The sequence below is a fragment of the Alosa sapidissima genome, chromosome 1 (genome assembly GCF_018492685.1).
Source record: "Alosa sapidissima isolate fAloSap1 chromosome 1, fAloSap1.pri, whole genome shotgun sequence".
Classification (NCBI taxonomy): Eukaryota; Metazoa; Chordata; class Actinopteri; order Clupeiformes; family Clupeidae; genus Alosa; species Alosa sapidissima.
In genome coordinates, this window is record NC_055957.1 from 29,147,818 (window position 1) to 29,174,170 (window position 26,353).

At 41.7% G+C, this 26,353-nt stretch overlaps 1 protein-coding gene and 1 long non-coding RNA gene across 2 annotated transcripts; both read right to left on the reverse strand.

Annotated features, from left to right (window-relative positions):
• Positions 1–16,738: 16,738 nt before the first annotated feature.
• LOC121714787 lies at positions 16,739–18,102 on the reverse strand. Its single transcript, XR_006033436.1, has 3 exons — positions 17,941–18,102; positions 16,935–17,058; positions 16,739–16,849 (listed from the first exon to the last, which is right to left on the reverse strand). It is a non-coding gene; the product is annotated as an uncharacterized LOC121714787 (long non-coding RNA).
• A 6,309-nt stretch (positions 18,103–24,411) lies between these two features.
• Positions 24,412–25,892, reverse strand: LOC121714742 (C-C motif chemokine 8). Its single transcript, XM_042099767.1, has 3 exons — positions 25,372–25,892; positions 25,078–25,195; positions 24,412–24,810 (listed from the first exon to the last, which is right to left on the reverse strand). Exons 1-3 carry the CDS (start codon positions 25,436–25,438, stop codon positions 24,621–24,623), a joined length of 375 nt encoding a protein of 124 aa, XP_041955701.1. The 5' UTR covers positions 25,439–25,892; the 3' UTR covers positions 24,412–24,620.
• Between the last annotated feature and the right edge of the window lie 461 nt (positions 25,893–26,353).

Sequence of the window (26,353 nt, forward strand, 5' to 3'; positions counted from 1 at the left end):
TGTCGACAGCATGACGCAGCCCCTAAATCCAGCCCCCCACCGCCGACCCCTCTCCAAGGGCGCAGTCGTCAGTCATGAGACCAGGGGCATGGGGAGAGTGGTGGTCGAGGGGGGTGGAGGTGGTTTAAATCTTCTATCTTGATGACAGAACGCCTACACAAGAGCGCCATAAAAAAATGCACAATCAGCTCACAACTGCTAGAGACTCCAAGGTTTTGCATCAGTCATGACGAAGAAGAAACAACATTCCAGGGCTTGCATCAGTCAGTCGGAACATTCCTTGCTGGTATTTTCAGTTTTCTTTGGCAGGAGAAATAGCAGCATAGCAGCTCAAGGGCACTTGGAGGAAAAAAGATGGCATGAGACCACTACCCTTTCCCCCTTTCTCCATTCTCCCTCTCTGAGTGAACGGCTCTTTGGAGGCATATGACCGGCATCAAAGCTGGACAGCAGCCTGTTTGAGGAGGAAGTGGCCTTTCTCTCCGAGTTTCTCTCCTCCTCTTTTCTAAAGGCCTGAACTCCGGTCACCTGCTCCCCCCACCCTTTTCCCTCTAAAGGTCACTCTGTTTTCCTCCCACAAGCACAGAATACATGTGTGTTGCAACAATCTCTGTAGCACCATGGACTACTGGGAAAGAAATACACAAAGCTTGCATTGTTGTTAAATAAATAAGTACGTTCATTTATTGAATATTTGGCTTTGACATACAACATACAGAAACAAAACATAACACAAGCACTACCAATTTAGCGACACACAACTATACTATAGTGACACAATTTACACAGCAACTATATCCACAAACTATGTTTGCCATATTACTATACATTAGCATGTTTATTACTCATGTTCGACTCCTCATCTCTTTGGTTGTCCATGCCACAGATGTCTGCAACTCCCACACTGCCCTGAGCAAGTGGAGTTAAAACCGACAAAGTCTCTGGATGAAGAGGGGGTCACCTACCACGCTGGCTCCTTGGAGAAACTCTTGCTCCTCTTTCAGAGTCGCTCACTCGTGGGTTAATGTCTCTATTGTGGGAGGCCAAACGTTTAATGGCCTGCAGCCCGGTGCTCACATTCAGTGGGAAAGAAAGGCTTTTTGTGGGGGGAACTGAGCCGGGGGATTCCACCACATCATGAGTTGGCAGACGGGATGAAGCCGATCTACAGGAGGGGGAGAGAGGGGGCAGAAAGCTAAAGGGTGTGTTTGTTTGTGGGAGCGGGACGCAGAGCAATAGAATGAGTATGTGTGGAGAGAGGGGGACAGAGTATGTGTGGAGAGAGGGGGAAAAAGACCTGAAAAAAGAGAAAGGGAAAGGGGGAAAGATGAGAGGAAAGAGAGAGAGAGAGAGAGGGAGGGAGAGAGAGCATGAGAGGGAGAAAGAGAAAGGGAGATAGAGAGAGAGAGCAGGAGAGAGAGAGCAAGGGAGGGAGGGAAAGAGTTAGAGAGAGAGTGAGAGGGAGTAAGGGAGAGAAAGACCAAGAGAGGGAGAGAGAGAAAGGGAGATAGAGAGAGAGAGCAGGAGAGAGAGAGAGAGAGAGGGAGGAAGAGAGTTCGAGAGAGAGTGAGAGGGAGTAAGGGAGAGAAAGACCAAGAGAGGGAGAGAGAGAAAGGGAGATAGAGAGAGAGAGCAGGAGAGAGAGAGGGACAGAGAGAGGGTGGGAGGGACAGAGTGAGAGGGAGGAGTGTGAAAGTGGTGGGAGAGTGAAAACAAAAACAGACAGATGAGAATGAAGTAAAGATGAGATGAAAATGGAGGAAAAAAGACGAATCTAGTGCTTATAGCTTTCGCTGAGACCCAGACCTCCCCACAGCAGAGGCTGGGCTCCTGGGCGAAGGGCAGACTGTTCTTCAGCAATTCAACATGCCAGGATGAACCTGAACCAGTCAGTCCCGGTACAAAGGGCAGGAAAGAGAGAAGGACAGAGAGAGGGGAAGGAGAAAAGAGAGAAAGCCAGAAGGAGCATGTTTGTAAGAAAGAGAGAAGGAAAAATGTTGAGAATGAGTTGAGAATGTGTGTGTGTGTGTGTGTGTGTGTGTGTGTGTGTGTGTGTGTGTGTGTGTGTGTGTGTGTGTGTGTGTGTGTGTGTGTGTACGAGAGAGAGAGAGAGAGAGAGAGAGAGAGAGAGAGAAAGACAGAGAAAGAAAGAGACAGAGAGAGAGAGAGTGAGTGTGTGTGTGTGTGTGTGTGTGTGTGTGTGTGTGTGTGTGTGGTGTGTGTGTGGGAAAGCCCCAGCACATAATGCAGGCAGTGGTCCTGTTAGCCTGCACACTCAGTGTGGAATCCCAGCCTCAGCTCACACTGTGGCAGGTGGCTATTCAGCAGCATCCAGCAGCCAAGCACCGCTCAACTCACAAAGACCTGCTGCTCACTAAAGCCCAAATGCACACACACACACACACACACACACACACACACACACACACACACACACACACATACACACACACACACACACACACACACACACACACACACACACACACACACACACACACACACACACACACTCACTCACATTCTATACATATACACAAACATATGCTCACACACTCCCTCTCAATGCAAATAGACAATCTATCACATTCTACATATAATCTCTCTTTTTCTCTTTCCTTCTCCCATTTCTGTTTCCCTCTCTGAGAGATATTCCCCTTTTTTCTCTGTCACTCCATCTCTTTCTATTCTTCCTCTCTTTTTCTCTCACTCTCTCCCACTCCCTCTCTCATTCCATGCCATTGTGTGCACCTGTTGCTCTTGTGACACAGGCCTACTGTTAGGCTGCGATAAGGCCTTTCAGGGAACAACAGCAATGAATTGTCCCAGTCCTTCTCTTATGCTCTCTCTCTCTCTCTCCCTTTCTATCTCTAGCGCTATTTCAGCTTGCCGTTTCCTTTTTTCTTTTTCACTTTTTCACTTTTTTCCCTGAGATATCTCTGTGCTGCTTAGGGAATCGGCCATGGCCTGGTCTGGAAAAAAGATTTACCTATAGGGGACAACAAGCAATGTTTTCCTGGGGTAATTCAAATTGGTTTTTAATATTTGAAGATGTGGAACAGGATATTTGTGTTTGATTTATTTATTTAAAGGGATCCGAGATGAAGAGAGCTTCGTCAGGCTCGAGAGCAGGAAACCACCGTAATTTCCTGTTCTGGCCTGAGGCCGTACGGGGGCACTGTCACTCAAAGTTGGGGTTCAATTGCGCACCACTTTCTAGCTGTTTTTTTTTATCTGGGGACTTGTTTCTCTGTACCGTGCACTCTTGTCTTTCTGCATCTTTGAGTTGTCAGATATAATTCTCATCAGATTGAAAAATGATCGATGTTGAGAAATGTACAGTACTCAAGAGAAAAGTAGAGAAAATACACTTGGTGTGAGACTACAACAACAGAATGTGCACTCCCACCATTTTCCAGTTATTTTTACTGCCAGGTCAGTGTACATTTATGCATACATGTACAGTATGTGTGTGTGTGTGTGTGTGTGTGTGTGTGTCTGTCTATGTGTGTGTGTGTGTGTACATCCTATACCTATCTATCTGTCTGTCTATCCATCTATCTATCTATCTATCTATCTATCTATCTATCTATGTGGAAAGCAAAGCAGAGCATAAGGCTATATTGTTATACCATAAAACTTCAAATAAAAGCTGAGTCCCAAATAGACACATATCTCTTTTACATGCCTGATGTGACTACAGGTTTGCATAAATACAAGTTTGGATAAATAAAGGGCAGTTTAAAATAGGGGCCTAGTCTATTTTTTTTGTTTTGGATTGTATTTAATTTTTCAGTTTTATGGTGCAGATTGCGCACGCTAAAGTTCTGATTAGATGGTATTAATGAAGACTGCGGAGGTGAAAGACCAAGAGACCAAGAACCAAGTTGGTTCCAAAGTGCAATACGACAGTCAAATGAATGAATGAAGGTGGAATTCTGTAATCGCTTTACTACAAACACTACTGGCGACACGATCACCCATCGACTCAGTGGCCAGACAGCTGTTGGCCTATTATGACGTATCAAAATCGCCCTGAAAAATAGAAAAGGGTCGAGCGACAGCGACGGTCGCCCTGTCGTTCCACTTGCTGTGTGCGTTGCACCATTCACTTCAATAGATTCTATTCCATTTTGCCGGTCGCCTGCCATAAATCGCTGTCGCGTCGCCAGCCATGAGCGTAGGATTTAATTGAAGCCTATCATCGGATAGCCTATAATATGGGTAGGCATTCAGTGTGTTTGAAATAATTAATTAGATAATATTTCCCATCTCAAAGTTTTGTGTGAAAGGAATTAACACTGTCTAAAATGCAAGCCAGTGCAGTTCGGTGATTTTGGAAAATAAAAGCCTGGGCTATTATTTGAAGTTTTACAGTATTTAATCCAGTGAACTTCCATACTTTTATCTGACCTCTAAACAACTAATTCACTGTATACTAGCCTACTGAATTGGTTGTAAGGTCTGAGTGAGTGCACTTTTTTTGTGTTTATTTGATTACAAGTCTCACTTTTGGAGTGTTGATGGATTGATTTGATCCATCCTGTGCACTCTAGAATTGCTCTCAGTCAGACACAGATATCTGACCCCTCTGTGGACTGGCTGCTGTATTCTCCCCTCGCCACTCATTTACAGTCTGCTAGATAATGGAGAGCAATGAGAGAGTATATGAAGGATGGCTTACAAATTATACACACACACACACACACACACACACACACACACACACACACACAGAGAGAGAGAGAAACACACACACACACACTAGTACATGCATACATAAACACAGACACTGGCATAGCCTACAGTACTCATGTACATAGACACAGACACATAAACACACACACTACACTTACTCTCACTTGTATCTCACTTTATACGTAACACAGCTAAACACAAGACAGCTGCTGAACCTGTAAGCCAAAAAAATTGTCCAAATCATCTCCAATAGGCTACATTTACCCCCAAAACCTCATCCCTAAATGTAACCTCTGACTCTGGTCTGCCAGGGTCTGGCCCTGACCTGGTCCCGATCTGGCCCTGATCTGATCAAGCCTCTTCCACAATAAGCGACTAACCATGGGCACTCTCCTCCCTCCCCGTCTCCTTTTCTCTCCTCACCACACAACCCCTCCTCTCCCACTCCAGCCCCTCTCGGGCAGCGTCCAGACCAGGCAGACGGCGGCGGCGGCAGGGGGGGAATCCATGTGTGATTTGTCACCATTTCTGCGGGCCGAGATGTCGGGGGGCTGACGGAGGCCCTCTCCTAATGGACACTCTGGGAGCCCTAAGCAAATTAGAGCGATGCATTACGCAGACCAAGCGCCTCAGAGGGAGAGAGACAGAGAGAGAGAGAGAGAAAAAGAGAGGGAAAGAGATAAGGGTGTGAAAGGTAATGGCTACCAGCAGCGCTGTCTTGGGCCATGATTGATGACAGGGTTGACTAGCCCGGAGGCAGGTTCGACAGTTAGCCCCCGCGGCTAGACACGTCTGAAAACTTTCACACAACACACTTACTGTGTGTGTCTGTGCGTGTGTGTCTGTGTGTGTGTTTGTTTGTGTGTGTGTGTGTGTGTGTGTGTGTGTGTGTGTGTGTGTGTGTGTCTGCATAATGCAATGTGTGTGAAAGGGAAGGAGCATTGAGTGAGTGAAGAAGTGAGAGTGCATTAGGAAGTCATCTTTGCCGGTGTCTGTACATATAGATTAGTATCTATCTTTACCCTCCTAAGTACTACACACCTGTAATAAGATCAAACTGATGAGCTGAGCCAAGCCAAGAAGTATTTATTCATGAACTCCATCAAACTGCTCTGTCATGCATCAGTGACATATTGCATTTGCATTCTTCTTTGTATGTGTTTACTGTGTAAACGTGCATTATTTCCTGTTTCTTGTAAATATTCTACATATACAGAACAAACATCTGTGGATCTCCATGTCAAAGATATTATACTGAGAGAAATGTTATACTAATTATTTAATGAAAGTGAACTAACATTACAGAAATATATACAGAAATATATTTCAATATAATGGCTTTCTTTTCCTTTTACTTTTTTTTGGTAATTTGGCATTTCTCTCACACCATGGGTGCGTATGTTTGTGTGCATGGCGTTTGTGTGTGTGTGTGTGTGTGTGTGTGTGTGTGTGTGTGTGTGTGTGTGTGTGTGTGTGTGTGTGTGTGTGAGATAGAGATGGGGAGTTGCAGAAAGGATCCTCACTGATCCCTGTAAATGTGTATACCTTGGTGACATTACCAACTATGTGTGTGTGACATTAGGACCCTTTATCCTTGCGTTATTGTGTTATGCTCGGAAAGAGTGCTAGCGGCAAAGCATGTTCTCGCCGGTGAGACAGTGAGCTGTTTGTGTGAGGAAATGAAAACTAAATCACGGGGAGGGCGGTAATAATGACAGATGGTTATCACTGAGGACAACCTCCTACAGAGACATGAATCAGCCAAGGAGAACAGTGAGGATGGGACGGCCATAATGGAGTTAGACACGCGGATGGAGAATGGAGAGAGGGAAGCCAAGGAGGATTACTGAACAAGCCCCAGGTGTGTGTGTGTGTGTGTGTGTGTGTGTGTGTGTGTGTGTGTGTGTGTGTGTGTGTGTATGTGTGTGTGTGTGTGTGAGAGAGAGAGAGAGAGAGAGAGAGAGAGAGAGAGAGAGAGAAAGCAAGAGGAATACCACTTTCATAACTGTGGTTGTGGATCATGCCATGCAAGAGAGAAATGAAAACATTGGAACAGGGTGGAGGCAGAAAAGATATTGACAGAGAGAACACAAGAGAGAGAGATATTCCTTTCCCCTCTCTTCTCTCCTTTTCTCTGTGTAATTTATAAACACATCAACCTGCCTGAATGCTACACATGTGGGCTTGTGGACCCACACCTCTGTTGGTGAGAGAGGTGAGTCCAGGGGGGAGAGAGGAGAGACTACAGCCGATCATCCTTCAGCCCCTGATCACGGGCTCCGACGTATCACACATTGCAGTCTCATCTCCACAAAGAGAGATGAGGGAGACTAAAGCCTGGAGAACACAGTCAGTCAAACCTGCTTCATGGATATGGGAAGTGTAGAAGTAATAGCAGGAAAGTTATATCTTATAAAAAAATGGTTAAAGAGTCCATATTGAAGGCATCCAATCAACATAAAATACGACCATGTGTGGGTCAATACACAGTAGATGGTTTCTGTTCTGTTTCATTTATTGCTCTGAAGGTGTCAATATTTTTCCGAGACACTTTATGAATCACAGTTGCCGTGTTTATGATCAGTGAATAGGTCAGCATGGGTCGACCGTCGTGGTAATGTCGAGTTTTATGTTCGTCACAGAAATGCAATTACCACTTTTGAAAAAATCAATTGCAACACAAACCTGTGGGAGCCACACACACGGTTGACATCATATCGTCATCATGTGGGTCCAGTCATGGGGGTGGCGATACGTTAACCATGCGTCCTTAAGCCCTGACAGCAGCGATCAACATTGACTGGTCAGTGAGCTGTCAGCTCGGGACCCTCCTGTCCCATCCAGGCAGGGAGAGAGGGATGGAGGGAGAGAGGGAGAAGAGAGAGGCCTCCCCGCTGTGGCTCCAGGACACAATTACGGCCAGTGTTTCCAAACATACCAGAGCGCCCGTCAGGAGGAGGTCAAGCCCTGGGTATAATCTGCCACAAACAGAGGGGCCCCTTTTTCAGACCAGCGGCCTTTGATTGCGACCCCATTTAACCCTGTGGGGGAGAAAGAGAGAAAGAATAGGAGAAAGTTAGATGGAGAGAGAATGAGAAAAAGAGTGAGTGTGAGTTTGTGCTAAATCTAAATCAAGTGTCAACTACCAACACTGGAGACACTGGTGGTGGTAGAGAAAGTGTTTCAACTGAAAAATACAATGCAGGAGAAGATATTACAATCAGTTGCAGACATGAATCACATACTTTTGATATTCTGTTACTGATAAATCAGAATAATTGTTATCTAAATGTAAACGATGATACTCGCTACTAAGACTGCGCAGACTCAGAAATTGTGCTTAAAACATGGTCCTTTCTGACGTATGAATGGACGCCACCTTGTGGTTACATTTTCTTAAACGGGATCAGGTGCCTTCCAGACTGGGTCTCCAAAAAACTGATGCTTCGTGCTTAGATGAAACGGGATTTAACAGTTGAAGTGTGTTTCAAGTGTCACCGCACTCAGATAGTTTCTGCCATTTGCCTACAAGCGTCTCCAAGCGCATGTCAACGAAATTCAACTGTTGCATCTGTCGACTTACCAGTCAATATGCAACAATGAATGGCCCGCTTATTTGACAACGGAAAGTGACCTCAGGCCAGCCACTGGGGCGAGGTAATTTTGCATCTAAAATGATCACTTCTGGATCAGCTGTGGCTTTCAGTGGCGTTGAACCGTAAAACCTTAGCAGCCGCGCGTCAATTAAACCGTTTATTGATTGCTTGCTAGTGCAGGCTGCGACCTGGTAGGATTGCAGCTGCATCTTAGGATTGCAGCTGTTCTTTTAATTATTGGATATTTCCATGCGCACGATATTATTTTCGATGCACATAGGTGTATAACACGTTTGAGAAAGCGAAATGGTATAGGCTTTATTTTCTTTTATTGCAGTTGCTAAACTATCTTCTCTCAAAACTTTGTAGAGATGGGGACAGAGAGAGAGAGAGAGAGAGAGAGAGAGAAGAGAGAGAGAGAGAGAAGCCATCCAAAGACAGAACACTGGGGGGGAAAACGAAATGTGAAGACAAAAGTAAGTTTTTCAGATCAATGACCATGTAAAGGTCTGGGTATTGATTTGTGTGAGGTACTATTGTACGGAGAGAAACCTTTATAGTGGATTTCTCATCTTGCAAAGATGACCCCTATTCTGCTACTATGAAAAGATAGAATAACAATACCAAAAGTCTCTCATATCCAAACCCACCATGTTCCTTTGTGAAATAAAGACTAGTCTTTTCTGGCAATTTTTATTGAATTTCATTAGACACCATGAAAAGATGCCTCAAGCAAGGTGATTGGCTCCTGGTCTCTGGTCGTGATGTGGTCTGATCTGAGATGACTGACAGCACAGGTTCCCAGAATGCTTCATTGGTAGGCTACTGTTTCACTTTGCTTGGTCCTGCAATGAAATGATAATACAAAAACCCTCCTCTCATTAAGATGTCATGCTGAAGTGGATTTCAGCCAACATTGTGGTGTTGTTTGAATGCATATCAACAGGGAACAAAAGAAGTCTTGTGTACAACATAATAGCAACGGGGCATTAATTGTGGACAGTGGAAAGAACAGAAGTACTGTAGGTCTACATCAGAATGGATTTTGGCACTCATACCTTCTCTAGAGGATATGCATACATGCTCCATCTAGTTCCAGAGTAGCTCCACTGTTGTCCAATTAATGACTTAAACAAAATGTTAGAAAATGCGTGATTATGACTATTTCAAATTTGTGCAATATCCCAGGTTGTTCAGTCAGTGTGTAAGTGTGGTCTGCCTCTGCAACAGATGAGGCCCACTTCTGTCCTGCTGTTTTCCATTCAGCATGCATGCCTACCTGGGAAACAAAAGCCCAGGTTGTAGGATCTCAACCTTGAGCTGCCAGCGCACTCTGAATAATTGACTGTAATGTTCAATATTTAAACAAAACTCAGCAAGTACATCTTGTCTTAATGAGGTGTCAAACCCGAGAGAGTGTATAAGAGAGAGAGAGAGAGAGAGAGAGAGAGAGAGAGAGAGAGAGGAGGGAAAGAAAGATAATCAAGCAAATGTGTAAGCAAAAGGAAGCAAATGTGTATTTGTTTTTTGTTGTTTTCAATATTGATGAGTCAATATGAGTTGTTGTATACAGAACATTGAGACATATAGTAAACAACTATCTAGCCAGGTTCTGTATTCAGGTAGGGTAATGTCCCCAATAAAACAGCAATACAGCAACAGTCCCTGTCTGCTGTCACCGGTCTGAAAGGCCTGTCCCACAGGGCTACACTTTAACCCAAACAGATGAGACAGAGCATTGAGAAAGAGCAAAATCCATTCTCCCAGGTTATTGCAAATCTTGGCTCAGAGGGTGAGTAGTATTGACCAAATGTGATTGTGGATAGAGCAGACCCCACAGGGGAAGGAAATAAAGACAGGAGATGGAGAGAAAGCTTAAACCGAAAGAAAGGGGAAGGAAAGGAAAGGAATCAAATGGAAAGGAGACCAAGAATAGCCCAAAGGAATTAAATCGCAAAGCCCTTCAACCTTGCCATTGTTTTACTAATGTCCCAGCCATGAAAGAGTTAAACACCACTGCAGAAGTCTCTGCTTCTTGTCTTACCCAGACATGTCCATAGGTTAGTGAGCAGCTCAATCAGTAAACTACTCACGTCCTCGTCTCTGGGGCCATGCAAATGACGCTGTGGAACAATCAAGTGACTAACGAGAGAGCCGAATTCCATTTCTAATCTTGACCATCTCTACGGACCCTGCGTCCACCTTTTTTGGGCTGCCATTTCAAATCGGGCACTATGCTCACATCTATTGGCACAAGGATTCACCATGGATGCATAAAGCTCTGGGAGATTAGCCAATGCAAATGATGTTTATTTTGGACTTGTCTGGCATTCGTGTTAGTTCAAGGACACATCTACAAATCTGTGATTCCAGTCCATCTCCCTTGTTATTTGATTTTGTATTGACATAGGCCGCACACCTCAGTCAGTAAAGACCCGAGAGCCACTCTGTGGACAAGGAGCTGAAGCACTGGCCGCTCTTTCATATTAGTGGGCTATATTATCATATTTCACGCGCGGCCGAACCAGGCGAGGTAATTACAGGCGCAGTGCTATTAAGCCTGGTTTTATTCCAGTCGTTTTCACCTCCACCGTCCGAGGCGAGAGGCCGCTGGCGCTGATTTCCCTCCGCACTGATTTATGGCCGACACAGCCCTCGCCAGGCCATAAAAAATCTGGGGGAGAAACAGCCGTATGTGTCACTGTGTGCGTGTAGCCTACACAAGCAAGAGTGTGAGTGAGACGGACATAACACCTATAAGCTGTAAACCCAGCACGATATTGGCAGTATTTAATGGATATGATATAAATGAAAATGTTGGCCCAACAATTTCGGAGCTGTTTTTCGTTATTGTTATTGAGGCGAAAAAAAGCAAAAGGATATAAAAATGTTTATGGTGGAGAGGATGTGTGGTACTCAAAGTCATCTGAGCAGCTGTTTCTTGCAGAAGCATAGTACAGAGAAACTAAATGTGCAGACAAATCTTGTAAACAAAATGCCATCTTGCTGTTCCAAGACAAAAACAGAAAACATTGGAGGCCCTTGCTATTTTTTTATGTTATTTTCATTTTAAGCTCTACTGTAATGGGTGGCCTGATTTAACTGTCCACATTATTGTACAGTACCAATTTTGAAGAAAGTAAGTCATTCTAAGACTATGGTAGGCTATGTACAAAGCACTGATTCAGGCATCTTCCAGCATGCCTGTCTGTGGTTAGCCTTATCAAGAATCTAATTTCTAAATACCACAAGATTGTCAAGACTGCAACCACACAAGGCAGTATAAAGAACGTATTGAAGACAAGCCTCTGAGGATGGGAAGTCATCTGCTCTGCTGCTCATTACAGTAGGATGGGCAGGTCACACATCTCGCATGTTGGCATGATGTCCCGCATTTGCATTAGTCATTTGTAAAGCAATAAGAATAAGAAGAGATAAGAATTTAATGATCCATTTTTTCTATACACATGGCATATGGACTAAGGGTTGAAGGCCAGACTGGCCGAAACGTTATCGCCTCAATAAAGTAATTAGCTTTAAACTCGGAGTGTGCAGCATCTCTCTCCTTTCACATATGGACAGCATATGCTGTAGGAGTGCATAGTTTCTATTCTGTTAGTGCTATGTCAAAAGTAGCAACCTGTCTTATACACAGACATGGGCAGTATTTTAATTATATGTATTTTAAATACGTATTTAATTACTTTAGCGTATTTTGTAATTTGTATTTTGCAGGATTGGAACAAATATAATGTAGCTTGTAACAAAATACTTTGAGGGATTATATTTAGAGTATTTCAAATACTTAAATACTTAAGAATAATCTCTATAATAATAATAATTTTCTCTAATAAGCCAACATTTCATCACTCAGTTAAATATACTAACCCTTACAATAACCTATGCTTATCATAGTCCGGGAGCCAAAGGCCAGAATCATGGTGAACCTGGTTTTGTTGGTTAAAGTTTTTTTCTTTGTTGTTTCTTGTTGCCAAGGGGTTACTCCATAAGAATAGGGTGGGTGCCCGATGATATCCCTTGGGCAATTCCCTATATTCAGCTCTAAAGATGACCTAAGTAGCGATTTGTCCATACCAATACTAATTTCATTACCCTTTTGGAAGGACAGCGTAAAATGTAAGCCCATTTTTCCTTTTTCTTGCCGTATTGCCACATTGTGACCAACGTAAGTGTTAGATATAACATTTACGATCCCCTCTGGACAAGTCTGAAGTTGGAAAAAATTAAAAGTCAACTAAGGGAGCCAAAATGGTTAACATGGGTTGTAAACCCAATTTGTTGTTTGCGCCGCCAATTTAATGTCACCCTATATAGACAAGTTAAAAGCATTATATCTGTCTTTTCTGTTTTATCATCCCCTTAGAACATTGAAAGTTGAAAAAAAATTAAACTTTAGGAGCTTGAATTGTCAGGTGTGTCAAGTCAAGACAGCAGAGGTATGCAGAAATAATGGAGGAGATGGACGCAAAGACCTCCCCGAAGCAAAAAGAGTTTTCTCCACCAAGTTCATTAATTCTGTATATCGGGACACCTTACAGGATGTTGGCAGTCATTTATGTAGGCAATAGGCATGCATTTATAGCACAAAAAGGGACAGTTCAGTTTAGAAAGAGGCCGACCTGTTAAATTTGTTATTCTACATTCATTGGTTACGGAAATGATGGTGGGTAGTTTTCTATGTCAGTGGTTCTCAACTGGTCTGGCTTTGGGACCCACAATTTCCCATGTTCATAAAGTCGCGACCCATATATTGTAGCGTTCAAGCCAATGGATATGGTGAGCTACATGGTAAGCGAAGTGCCTGTAGGCCTACTTGTTTGGAACATGCGGATGTTTGGCATTAGCCTACATTTGTGAAGTCTTCAACTCTTGATGTCACCTTTCAAAGTACTCGACAGGTATGACTTTGACAGGGGTCCCTTGTTTCCATGTGGCATTTTAGTTTTGATGGTTTCATGCTTTCATGTGCCAGCCATCTACTGCACACCACACAATGGGATTTTTTGTCCTATTTTGTCCTCAGTTTAAGTGAATCCATATCCGAACCTACTGTAGGCTACTTCAAATATTCAGAGTAGCAGCCTACTTGCGTTTACCACTAAAATTATGTCTAACATGACCTGTCACATAAACATTGTCTATGTCCATGGCAATGACTGTAGGCTACGAATAAAGTTTATCAAAATAAAGGTCCAATATTAGATCTAATAAGGTAGCATTTTATATTGGCGATTTTTAAAAAAATATTTTTAACCACAAGCTCTGCGACCCACCCAAAACGGTTCCGCGACCCACTTTTGGGTCCCGACCCACCAGTTAAGAAACACTGTGCTATGTTACAGTTGATTCTACTGTGGCAAAGTCTGCTTCTTGTCAGTTCAATCATCAATATGGGATACTGTTTACATTTTTTTTTTTACCAGATCTACTTCATGGAGTCCCAATGTACAGAATTAATAGCCCTCTGCCAGCCAATCAGAAAATAGTATTTCTTGTCTCTTGGGGATACATTTTCAATAATATGCCTTGTAGTTTCTTTTTAAAAAGTTGGTATACCATGATTATTGTGCGGGTATTTTTGTATTTTCAAATGACTAATTACTTGTATTTTAATTAAATACATTTTTCACATCAGTATTTTATTTTGTTTCAATGTATGAGCCTGTATTTGTAGTTTGTAACAAAATACTTTGTGATGTATCCGTGCCCGCCTCTGCTTATACAAATGCAACATCCAGTAGCTCAAAAGAGCTCTTGAGAGCAGGGAAGGCATCATCAAGAGGCTGTGATGGCCGTCCACCAAACTGCAAACATAGGGCCTTTAATCTCCTCTGCTACTGTACGTCACAAAAAAAGTGGATGAAGATGTTTGCTTAGTTACCCTGCTATAGACATTATCAAAGTTGCAGGCCACATCAGGTCCACACAAACTTACCCCTCATCCCACCTATGGAGTGTTTCGTCACCCCACACTACAGTGATATTCACAGAGAAATGAACACACTTATGGTGACTGACTGTGGTGGCTGAGCTGCAACACACCACCAAATCAGCCACAGTGCAGACACTGTGCATACAGGGGACCTCCCGGACCAGTGATTAGGGGTACTCTTCAGACCAGTGATTAGGGGTACTCTTCAGAGAGAGTCAGAGACTGAAGAGCCCCTATGACTACTGTGGGCACAGATTGGGTGGTCAGATTGAATTACAACTGGCATCTTCTCCCTAACGTCCTCGTATGCCTTAAACTCTGTGTGTACACACCCAGCAGATATGCAGCAGAGAGGAAAGCACATACTCTACTCAAGTTCAACTACACCCACACTGTGAAGAGTGGTAGGCCCAGGGTTGGGTCAGATTACTTTGAAATGTAATCCATTACTGACTACAAATGATATGGCAATTTTTGTAATCAGTAACGTAATCGTTGGATTACCAAAAACATGTAACGTAATCTGATTACTTTAGGATTACTTTTAGATTACTTCAATAAATATGCCCATTAAGTAAAAGACACCACCAGACACCACCACAGAATTGATGAAAGAATTCTCATTCTATTTTTCTTCTCCACTCTTCTCCAAACATGCACAACTCAGCTTAACCTTTATAAGGGCACACCTGGACAAATAATTTAGCTTTGGCTATATTTTTTTGACCCAGGGACATGGCCTGAGATTGGCATAAAAAAGGGAAGCATTAAACCCAAATGACACCATGTCCGTTTCAATTGTGGGGGTGAGAAAATTATTATTTTGGGATGTTTTTCAACCAGGGGGACCTGGTGACTTTCTCAAAGTAAATGTATCTGTTGGTAAGGGTATTAGGCTACTAGCCTACACATTCCTATCCATGTCATAGGACTTCAATATACCAGAGGAGTACAGATATCTGGGCTCAAATAATTTACAATTTTGTCGTATTCCATGGACACCTACTGTCATTTGGGACAGGCCTAAATTGTGACTGTGCCTTTGTTCTCAAGGCCTAAATTGTGACTGTGCCTTTGTCCACAAGGGGGTGCTGTTTAGCTATGCAAGGATCAAGCTGCTCTAGATTGTGCTCTGGCTATGAGTATCAATTTCGGCCTCAAAGCTGAGTGTATTCACGCTGCATTGAAGAGCTCACACAGGAAGCAGAGGGTTTAGAGTAAACATGTTTAGAGAGCGTAGGTGGTATCCTTCCTGTCCGGCATCACATATGTCAGCATGTGGCTAGAATCAGGACACATCTGTTTACTGTTATATATACCGTAATAGTAAAGGCCTCACTTATGGCCTCACCTCCAAAATGGCATAGACATTGTTTATAAACATACAAAGAATCAAAAGGAATCTTTCCTGTGAGATACAAGTTTTGTGAAAAAAAAGTATTGAATCTACTTTGTTGGAACAGACTCCTGTGTCCTGCAGAATACACCTGTCCAGGACCAATCTGATCCGTTTCAAGCTGCTTTGTGGGATGCTGCTCTCCCTTAGTAACAAGATGTTCAGCACAGCTTCTCTAGCACCCGCTGCCTCACTCATCATCCTGAGCAGTCACAACTACCACTAGGCCTACTACAGCTACAACAGAGCTACACAAAGGTTTCAGAAGTTGATACACTTTTCCTGTTTATTTCAGCCACAACTTGAACATTGTCTATCTTTTCTATTCATACACTGCTTGTAGTATACAAAATAAACCAAATATAAATATGTTTACAGTAAAAAAGAAATCTACATATATTCTCTCAGTCAATATGTGTCTTCAAGTTTGCATATACAAAACATTCAAACATTCAAACATGATATTAAAATAGCATAATATATAAATATTTTAGCTTGACATAAGATTATTGCACTTTACAGTAATTTACATTCTTCATTGAAGAGGACTGTGGAGATCAGCAATCACTGAGAGGACTCTGTCATGTTAAGTTTGTTAAGACAACTGAGAAGTCCATTCTTGTTCATGTTGAGGTCTAAGGTTTTAAGTTGTGTTTCCTTTGTTTTGCTCTTAATCCTGGTTTCTTCCTCCTATTCTGTCTCTTTTTAATCCAATTCATTTTACCGGTGTGTAACACAGGACTCCTTTTTGTCACAGTAGAAGTGGTCATGGTTGTTGGAGTTGTTGGCAGAGACGATGTAGGAGTATTGGTTGATGTGGTGGTCGGCTTTGAAGATGTAGGAGTCTGGATGGTAGTTGATGTAGAATCTGTCTCTGTACTGGTTGACGTGGTGGTCAGCTTTGAAGATGTAGGAGTCTGGATGGTAGTTGATGTAGAATCTGTCTCTGTACTGGTTGACGTGGTGGTCAGCTTTGAAGATTTAGGAGTCTGGATGGTAGGTGATGTAGGTGTCTTCGATGTAGATGTAGACTCTGTAGATGTAGATGTCTGAACAAATGAAGTGGTCGACGGTGTAAACAACTTGGTGGTAGGCATTGAGGGTGTAGTTGTTTTTATTCCTATCCCATCAAGGTATTTCATGGCTTTCTGAGTCCAAAATGACCCTGGATCTGAACATATGATTTTTCCCTTCTCAGTATGAAAGCTGTAATAAGAGAAGCAGCTTTATAAAGACCTTCATTGTTCAATTTTGATTTTCTTAAGTTGCAGTGGCATGACTTAGAACTTACCTTATAGCCTTGGGGAAACACAATGGAGGTTCCTCTGTGTAATTATGTAAATTCTGGAGATGCTTAATCTTTCTCAGTGTCTCTGTCACTTTTGTACAGCGACAATTCAGAATGGGTGGAGTGGCTGTTGATAACATTACTTATTAGGAAAGGTACTTCATTACAAAAAGCAGTACTGAACATGAATTTAATCTGTATTGGTAGACATAAATTAACATTGGCTTGGCATAGAGGAGTCTTTCTCTTTGATTTATAAAAGGGAACTTTGTTCCTACACTGAACCTTCTCCGTGTTTGTGCACGTACTGTCCAGTAGTCTACTGTTTTACTGTTACGCTGTTTACATGCTATATTAGCACATATGCATATCCCCTCCCTCCCTCCCACAGCCTGGATTGTGGCCATACTTAATACTTAATACTTTTTATTCAATACTTGACCAATGGCTGCAACCCTATTACTTCAACCTATTCTTGCACTGATATTTTTATAGCCTCAGGCTTGATCATCCTTAAGCACACTATGTGGATATTTTATTTAGTTTTTTTTAGTAATTTTAGTATTTAGTATTTTAGTATTTTTTTATCTTCTATTGTCTCTTTTGTGCTATCTATCTATCTATCTATCTATCTATCTATCTATCTATTTAACAATCTACTGTATCTATCTATCTATCTGACCTAGTATCTGAACTGACCTCCTGTTGCATACTCTAAACTCAGTCATCAAACTTCAAAGATAGATACTGTACAGTGCTATATATAAGCTGATTAAATCTCTAATACCCAATGTAAAGAAAACACGAAACATCCACCTGTAATGGCATAATAATCAAAACAAAGTAATCCCAACTCAAAGACAGATGTACAATACTGTGAGGAACCTCTCTGAAGGGAAAGCCAAGTAGGAAACGTGTTTCTTATTACCATATTGTCTGGTCTACAATCGGAGTAGGCCTACTGTACCATTCACACTATATAAAAGCAATTAGACAATGAGAGACTCACATGCACAGATGGTGGCAAAGTACACAGCAACACAGCAGAGAGCAGCGACCATGTTCATCTCCATCCTGTCCTGTGATAGGCGTCAGACTAAGAGACTCTGTAAATGCGTCTCTGTTTCTATTCTTCTAGCCCTCACTCTCGCTCTTGCCCTTTGTACTGAATTTCTCTTTCTGTGTAACACACACTTTCTCTCTTTTCCTCTCCCCTCCTCTAGCCCTCATTTCTTTCTCTCTCTCTTTCTCTCATGGGGAGGGGCTCCAGTCAGCCCTCAGGCCTAGTGGAAAGCCCACAGCCCCTCACCTCACTCTGACACGTGGGTCGTGTCTACCACAGCCGCATCAGCAGCAGCCTACTGCGAGGAAAGAGTGATGGGTGTGACGAGAGAGAACTAGAGAGAGACGGAACAGATGAGTGTCACCTAGCCCACCCATAGGAGACCAGCTAAAGACCCCTCAGAGTCTTTCAGTATGTGTATCATCTCAGCATGTCCAGCAGAAATGAGTGTATGCTTCCTCTACCTCATTAGGCTGCCGTTGGTACTGCTACCTACGCCTATGTAGTTATGTAGCTGCCGTTGGTACTGCTACCTACGCCTATGTAGTTATGTAGCTGCCGTTGGTACTGCTACCTACGCTTATGTAGTTACAGTATGTAGCTGCCGTTGGTTTTGCTACCTATGCTTATGTAGTTATGTAGCTGCCGTTGGTACTGCTACCTATGCTTATGTAGTTATGTAGCTGTAGCCAGCGGTGTGTGCATCGAGTACACCTTGAAAGATGCACTAGCAAGAGACACTAGCATCATATGGGAGGGATGTGCACATTTTGGGAGGCATGGAGGCTCAAGTAAGAAAATTGATAGTATTGATGAAGATCTATTATCAAGCTATGCGTAGGCCTAGTTACCAGGAGTAGAGGTGGCAGGAATTTAATAACTATTCACATTCAAAAATAAGTAAATGAAAAACACTCCAGGAAAAAGGGCACTATTTCTCTTGGAAAAAAAGGGCAGGCTTGAGCAAACCCACTTATTCCACTGTGCACAGTCGAACTGTGCACAGTGGAATAAGTGATCAGACAGATCACCTAGTATCCTAATAGTTAATACAGTAGTATAATCATTGGTGAGCAATTTCCCAGCTCTGATATGAAATTGACATGAAAATAATCAAAATAATAAGTTAAAACACTGAACCGAATGGCCACAAAGGCTGAGGTTCTCAAATTTCTTTGGGCACACTGACTTTTGGTTACTGATTATAAAGTATGTCACACACACACATTATTATAGGCTAAACAGGGTGTTCATTCTTATGTCCATATTTTTTTATTCAGGATGTTCATGGGCTGAGACCCCAGCGATAGGCATATGCTCGCAGGATGTTCACTGAGCTTTTCAATTTTTTTTTTCAATTCATTTTTTATTTTATTTTCATGAGCCTGTAAAAAAACATTGGGTTCCTCAAAATCAAACTCTGTCTCACGGCGCACTAACCACTGCACTTCACTAAATTGTTCATTTTAATGTTAATGTAATGCTCATTGATGTGTTGTAAGTGGCTTTGGACAAAAGTGTCTGCTAAGAACCATAACCATAAACATAATCCTAAACACATAAACAAATTAGAGCTCACAGTGTTTTGAAAAGTCAAAGCAAAGTAATGTAGCCAAGCACAGCTGATCATATGAAAATAAACATTACAATAAGATCAAAGAGTGTGTGAGTGAGTGAAATCAAGCTTCTTAAAATGTACATGAACTATTCACATTTGTTCATGTTCAAAACAACAATTTAAGAAATAAGACAACCATGCTATTTTTGGATACGTTTATCTTTATAGTGCATGATAGTGTAACATAATGATTGAAAATGTGGTTATGTCAGACATTCCACACCTCTGGAAATAAGACACTTGTCCATGCAGGGTTGTATGAGTGGGGGGAAAACCCTCTGACTCATCTACATTTCTACAACAAGGTGCAAACTACATGTGCAGCCTACTGGTGTGGTCGTTAGCGCACACAGTGCAGATGCTGCAAATGCACATCAACCACCACAGGACCCACACATAGAACACTGAGAACTCTCACTCTCACTGGTTCACGTGCACACTCACTCACTCACTCACTCACTCACTCACTCACTCACTCACACACACACACTCACTCACTCACTCACTCACTCACTCACTCACTAACACACACACACACACACACACACACACACACACACACCGCCTCGGCACAACCTCAGAAAAGTCACCCAACCAGTGAAGAAGGGCAGCTATATCAACCTCCTATGTGCCATAACCTCCAAACAAGAAGAAAGAAAAAAGTCTTGTGAATAAATACCGTACTTTGTCATGTCACGCACACACTAATGGTGACTGGATGGGACCCAGATACAGTTTATAATACATATCAACAGATACTTAACAATTAAACACAAACTTTGTTTATACAGTGATGATAAATGTTTCAATTTAATAAATATTTATTTGATGGTGGTTGCAAACTTACATACAGTGCCCCATCCACACAATATGCATTGTGCACATTGTAACTTGAGGTGCCTAGAAACTGCCTACTTTGATTGAACCCTTAAGAATAGCTGGCCAAGGATGTGTTTCCTGAAGCCCTCTTAACTCTTCAGGGTCAGAAGATCTTCAGGGTCTTCATTTGTCATTCCTTTTGTCTTTACTGTCCAGGCTCTCATTTCATTGTGCCTCATATTTGTTTATAACCTTATATCTATTTATAACAACACCTCATTTGCTCTACTATACCTAAAGCTGACAAATAACACCTATGACATTAACATAGTGATTTATAATATTGTGCATATCGGGTAAAGATGCTAGACTCGATACTTAGTTCAATGCTTTATAGACACCTTATAAAACATTAAGAATGCATTCATAGGGCGTTATAAATACAACCTTCATAGAAAGTGTTACCACGACATACAACAGGTGAGTCGATGATAGTTGGATCATTAATGTTAATAAGATGTTAGAATGTGTCACGAATCATGGCAAAGTGAGCTGCATTGGGCTGTCCTTGCAAGGTAAATAGTAGGCTATCTGACATTGACGCGTGAGGCTGATCAAAAATAAGCTGATGGTCAGGGTTAGCCTCCAAGTCAAACAAAAATATTTCGATAATATTCGGTCAATCGTGGGCGACTCAGTGAAAATGAAATATAAGCATATTAGGTACATCTCCTGACGGCTCCAAGCAAAGTAATAGGCCCTATAGCCTACTTTATAAAGAGAAGATGCATGCCACAGCTGATCAGACAGTGTAGGCTGCATGGCATGAGTGGAAAATGGAGACAGTGCAGGACTCCTGCGGAGGAAACAGAAGACTGAGGCTTTTTGTCTGTGTTTAGGTCTGAAGAAAAGCCTCAGGCTAGCCCTGGTCCTTAATGAAAATGAGCCTTACAACACACAACAATGTCTTCAGTCATAATTCCACCACTGGGCCTTACTTTATAAAATCTTACTTTCCCCAAAGTCATCCACATTCATGTTAGACAGCCGTAGGTAAGATTTCAAGGTTTTGAAACCAGTTCTGTTCCTAAAAAACGACTACATGCCAACTTGTGTGAATAACTGTTAGCAGAGCTGATTGTGTTCTATACTCTATCCTTATCATAGACTAAATTAAAGGAACCATATGTAAGATTGTGACCAAAACTGGTACTGCAATCACTTTCAAAATACTGAAGAGCGGTGTATCCCCTCCCCCTCCCCCCTGACTCGAGGTTGCCAACCCTGATGGCGAAACACTACTGACTTCGTGATTAGTAGATAGGTGGAGGGTGGCGCATCAGGCCAAAACACAACATGACATGACAAAACACAACATCAACATCAGTTGAGGGCTGCAACTTCACTTTTTAAATGACAATATCCTGGCCGGACTACCGTTGTCAGTGATATAAGTATTTGAAATGAACATGATTTCTTAATGTCTAGTGACATATCAGGGCCATTTTATGATTAATTGAAATAGTTTTCTTACATACGGTTCCTTTAAAGATAGTGTCAAGTCAAGCCTAATTTTGCCCTCATTCTCATAGTCAAATGTTTATTTATTTATTTATTTTTTGCTATTCCATGCGTTTGTGGTTTGATTGACTAGTATTGCAACATAAAATAACAGCTATAGCCTTATAGCATGCAACAGAGAGGTTACAACTATACACAACAATGGAGTGCTTTGACTGAATCCATCTCAGTAGCTGAGAAGGGCGACAACTACTCTATACTTGCATCTTTTTCTGAATGAATGTCAAATGTCATTGTAACTGGGTAGCATTTCTTGTTTGAGCCATACATTTGAGTCATGGAAGTTTGCCGCATTGTATTTGTTGCACTGTCCAGTCTCTCCAGTGATACACATGCACCACAGTTAAGATAGTTTAACACTCAACATGCATTAAACATTCCAAATGCACACAACTGTTCAGCATGGAGACTAGCGTGGTAGCCAGACTTATCTTTCACATATTTTTCAGATATACACTGGCATATTTTTCAAATACCGTTGCTGTTTTGGGCCCTTTTTTGTTCACACAGTTATAAATGGTTTGTTCATAGTAAATAAGTCTATATCTAAAATATGTTTATACATTATTGTTAATTGTGAGGGATCGAGCAGTCGATACAGGGAGCCAGGATTGCAAATTCCGCAAAAATGGTTTTATTACCAAAAATCAATAAATTACTTTTTTTAAATACATTTCTGTGCCCAAAATAAGGGTATCTAAACAGAATAAACATTAACCTCCGATGCAAACCTCCGACATGAACACACAGCAAGAACTGACAAAGGGGAACTTAAATACAGACTGGCCAGACCATGAATAACTAAAAGGGGAACACGACAAAATCAATTAACTTTCAGACATTACCAAAACATTCAAAAAGATAACCACACACAATGCTAGCAATAAATAAACTACACAAAGACATCTGGGCATAAACACAAAAGAATCCAACCAGAAAGCTCCAGTCAATAAACACGAAAGGCTTCTCCTTCCCCCATGGCAAAGTAGTGAAATGGATGTGGCCATAGATAGCGGAATTTGCCGCTCCGTCTTGACAGTCAGGAAGTCCACCCGGACCAAATACCATGACGCACCCAGCTCCCGGAGTCGGCCGCACTCAAAAAGGAACGCCACAAACATGATACATGGTAAATCAACAAAATGCATTAAATAACAAACTTAAGCTAATTAACAACAGAACACAATTGATAAGTTGCGTGCACTCAACCACACAATCACATACTATTGAACTAAGCAATAAAGTCTGTATGTTGTATGAAATCAAAAGTCTATGTGTTGCGTTTTTACTTGGTTGCCACGTAGTGTTGCTAAACGTAGAGGGTGCGTGAATGTAGACATGTAAACATCAAAATGTGTGAGCATATAATTATGAAAAATCAACAGACGATTTAATGAAAAAGGGAGCGTTAGTGCGTTCGGTGTGTGGCCGCTATGGCGACCATCACATTAATACTTAATAAATGATGCAGTAATATGTTTTTGATGAAGTAATAGTTCCAGTATTTAACAGTTGTTACATACACATGCACTAATGCATTTACATTTGCATTTATATGAATGACTAGTTTGCTATTTATTATGGCACCTTATTATAAAGTGTTAATGTCCTAATACTCATTTGTTAATGCTTACTTAACATAACTTCACTAGTAATAGGCAATTAGACGTGCATGTTTTCAATTGGAGTTCATCATTACCTACCACTTTTGTGTACCCCGAAGTAAAGTCCTGCCCCTACAACACCCACCACCCCCAACACTCACACACAATCTCTACACAGCCTAAACCACAATCCACCTCCCCAATCCCTCAATAATCCCTCCCCAATGTCCAATATGCACTTTACATCTTTACAAACACAATTCCATTGCCTTTCTTACACCAGTAACTATGGTGTAATTAACTTGTACCAAATAGATATTTTAGTAACAATTTACAAATATTAACAAAGGGTTAGGTAATGACTAGTTGCTATTTATTATGTCACCTTATTATAAAGTGTTACCCTAATATTTTTACCACAGGATTTCTTTAAAAAAATGATATATGTTTATTATTATTATTTATTAATGTTTATTTAATATGGACATATCAATTACATTGGACAAACCAGATGCATTGTTTGAGTGTTTTGGCACAGGTGCTAATTCGCAACACTTGTCCATTATAGGTGGCTTTTGAAAATAAAAGCTATCTTTTTTTACAAAATATGCACCTCTTGGAAACTTGCCAGTGGAATGTGTTTTTGTGTGATTTTGTGTGGAATGTGTTTTTGTTTTTTTATTACCCGTATTTAAAAAGTATCATATCTATCTGGGCATGTCATGGGCGTGTTATTCTCAGGCTCATCTTCCATTGCCGGAGTCTTGCAAGCAAAAAAACATTTTGAAAAGGAGGTGTGGTGGATTTAACACATTGGTTTTATTTGCATGTAAAAATAAACAGATTGTCATTATTGTGTACAATAACTTTGTAATCACATCAGAGAGCAACATAAACAAAAAATATATAAATTAATGTGCCATTTCAGTAAACAAATTGTGCTCCAGAAATGTCCATAATGTGAATAGAAGTGAAACATGAGTTCAGTGTCCAAAAGGTGGTAATCAGTGTGAATCCAGTTTGTCTGTGAAGGATAAATTCTCATGCATGGTTAGCGCGAGCTTCTTTGGGTCATGTAAAGAGACATGGTTCCTGGATTGAGACTTGTGCTTTTTTTGAAGGTAAGACATGGCTTTTCTGGCCCAAGGCGTTGAAGGATCTGAACAAATGGTGACTCCTTTCATAGTGATAAAACTACATAAAACACACACAAAAAACTTAAAACACAAAAATAGATTATTGATACAGTAAAGGTATCTTGAGCAAGTAGCACGCCATCTTAAAGGTCAGAGCAACACTGATGAACTGAACATCGAATGTGGGTAAAGTATTCTATTTCTTCTGCTTATAGCTCTTAAAAACTAAATAAGTGCACATCTACATAAATAACATCTAAACGTGCACCACTGTTTTCTAAGAAAAGGCTCGCTCAGGCCACTGTAGAGAGTGTCAAAGCCTCACCTCACTGCATTTAGCCCGTGACACATGGCCCCGTTCTGAAACTGGTAGGACTGCAGCAGCTGCAGCCGCACTTGGGTATTGCTGGTCTTCAGACAGCAGGAGATGACCGGGCCGCTCGCTGCAAGATGTCAAACACCATTTCATCATGAGGAACCAAGGCAAATGTATAAGGTGTAACGGTAAAAAAAACAAACATCAAAATACAAAGAAAGAAAGAATAAGGCAGATGAATACACACACACACACACACAGACAAGGACAAACGCCCAGACACACACAATAAAAAATACACACCTTCTCCCATTGCAGCATAGCTTAGCAGCACTGTAAGAAATGGCAGGAGAACTGAGAGGGGCCTCATTGCCTGACTGCCGCCTGTCTTCAAATGTGTGAAACCACGTTAAAGAAGTTCACCCCCTTTTATAAAGCTGTACGGTAATGGAACAAAAAGAACCGTGCTCTATCTCTCCCTCGCTCTGTCTGTCTCCCACTGAGTTCTCCAGGCAGACCACAGGCCCGACCTGTGGAACTCTCACTCCTCTGTGGCGTGGGTGCGCGTAGTGAAAGAGGTGTTCCGCTGCACTGTGTTGCGGTGTGGTGGGGAGCCTGCACACAGTGTCTTTACCCTATTAACAGGATGAGTCAACAACTGCACTCAAGACAAGTAGACTCACAAGAACACACAAAGCCACAATGTCTTTTTGTGAATGTTTAGCAAGTGCCGTCAGAAGGTCAGAATGTTAACTCATTGAATGCCAAGCTGTTTTCGGAAGCTTTGTCCTACAGTGCCAGCAATCTAGACCATTGTTGATGATTTTTGTACAGCCACAGCATATTCTGTGTTATAGCTATGAACACATACAATGGCTCGTTTAAAAGGTGAGACTTTAAGCTCTCAGTGGGTGCAAACTGTGTATTTCTACACGCCTCTGTTCCTGAGAAATCCCAAACTAAACAGTGGCTAGTTTTCATCAAAATCGCTGTTTTTTTCTAGAAATGGAGATATAACGTCTTTCATGAAATATAAAGTGTTGCCTGTAAACTTTCCGGGAAGTGATCAGCGAGACCTGGCTAGACTGCCACCTAGTGATAGACCCACGAAAATGGCCTGGTTTTGACCTGACGTGCATGCGCCACTGATTCGACCTAAAACGGCAACCGAGTTATGATAAAATGTCCAGATTGTGCGTGTTCATGAGTTTCCGATCGTCATATATTTCATTTCCATTCATCACAGAGTTCCCAAAATCACATATAAGGTGTGTTAGAGTGTCTA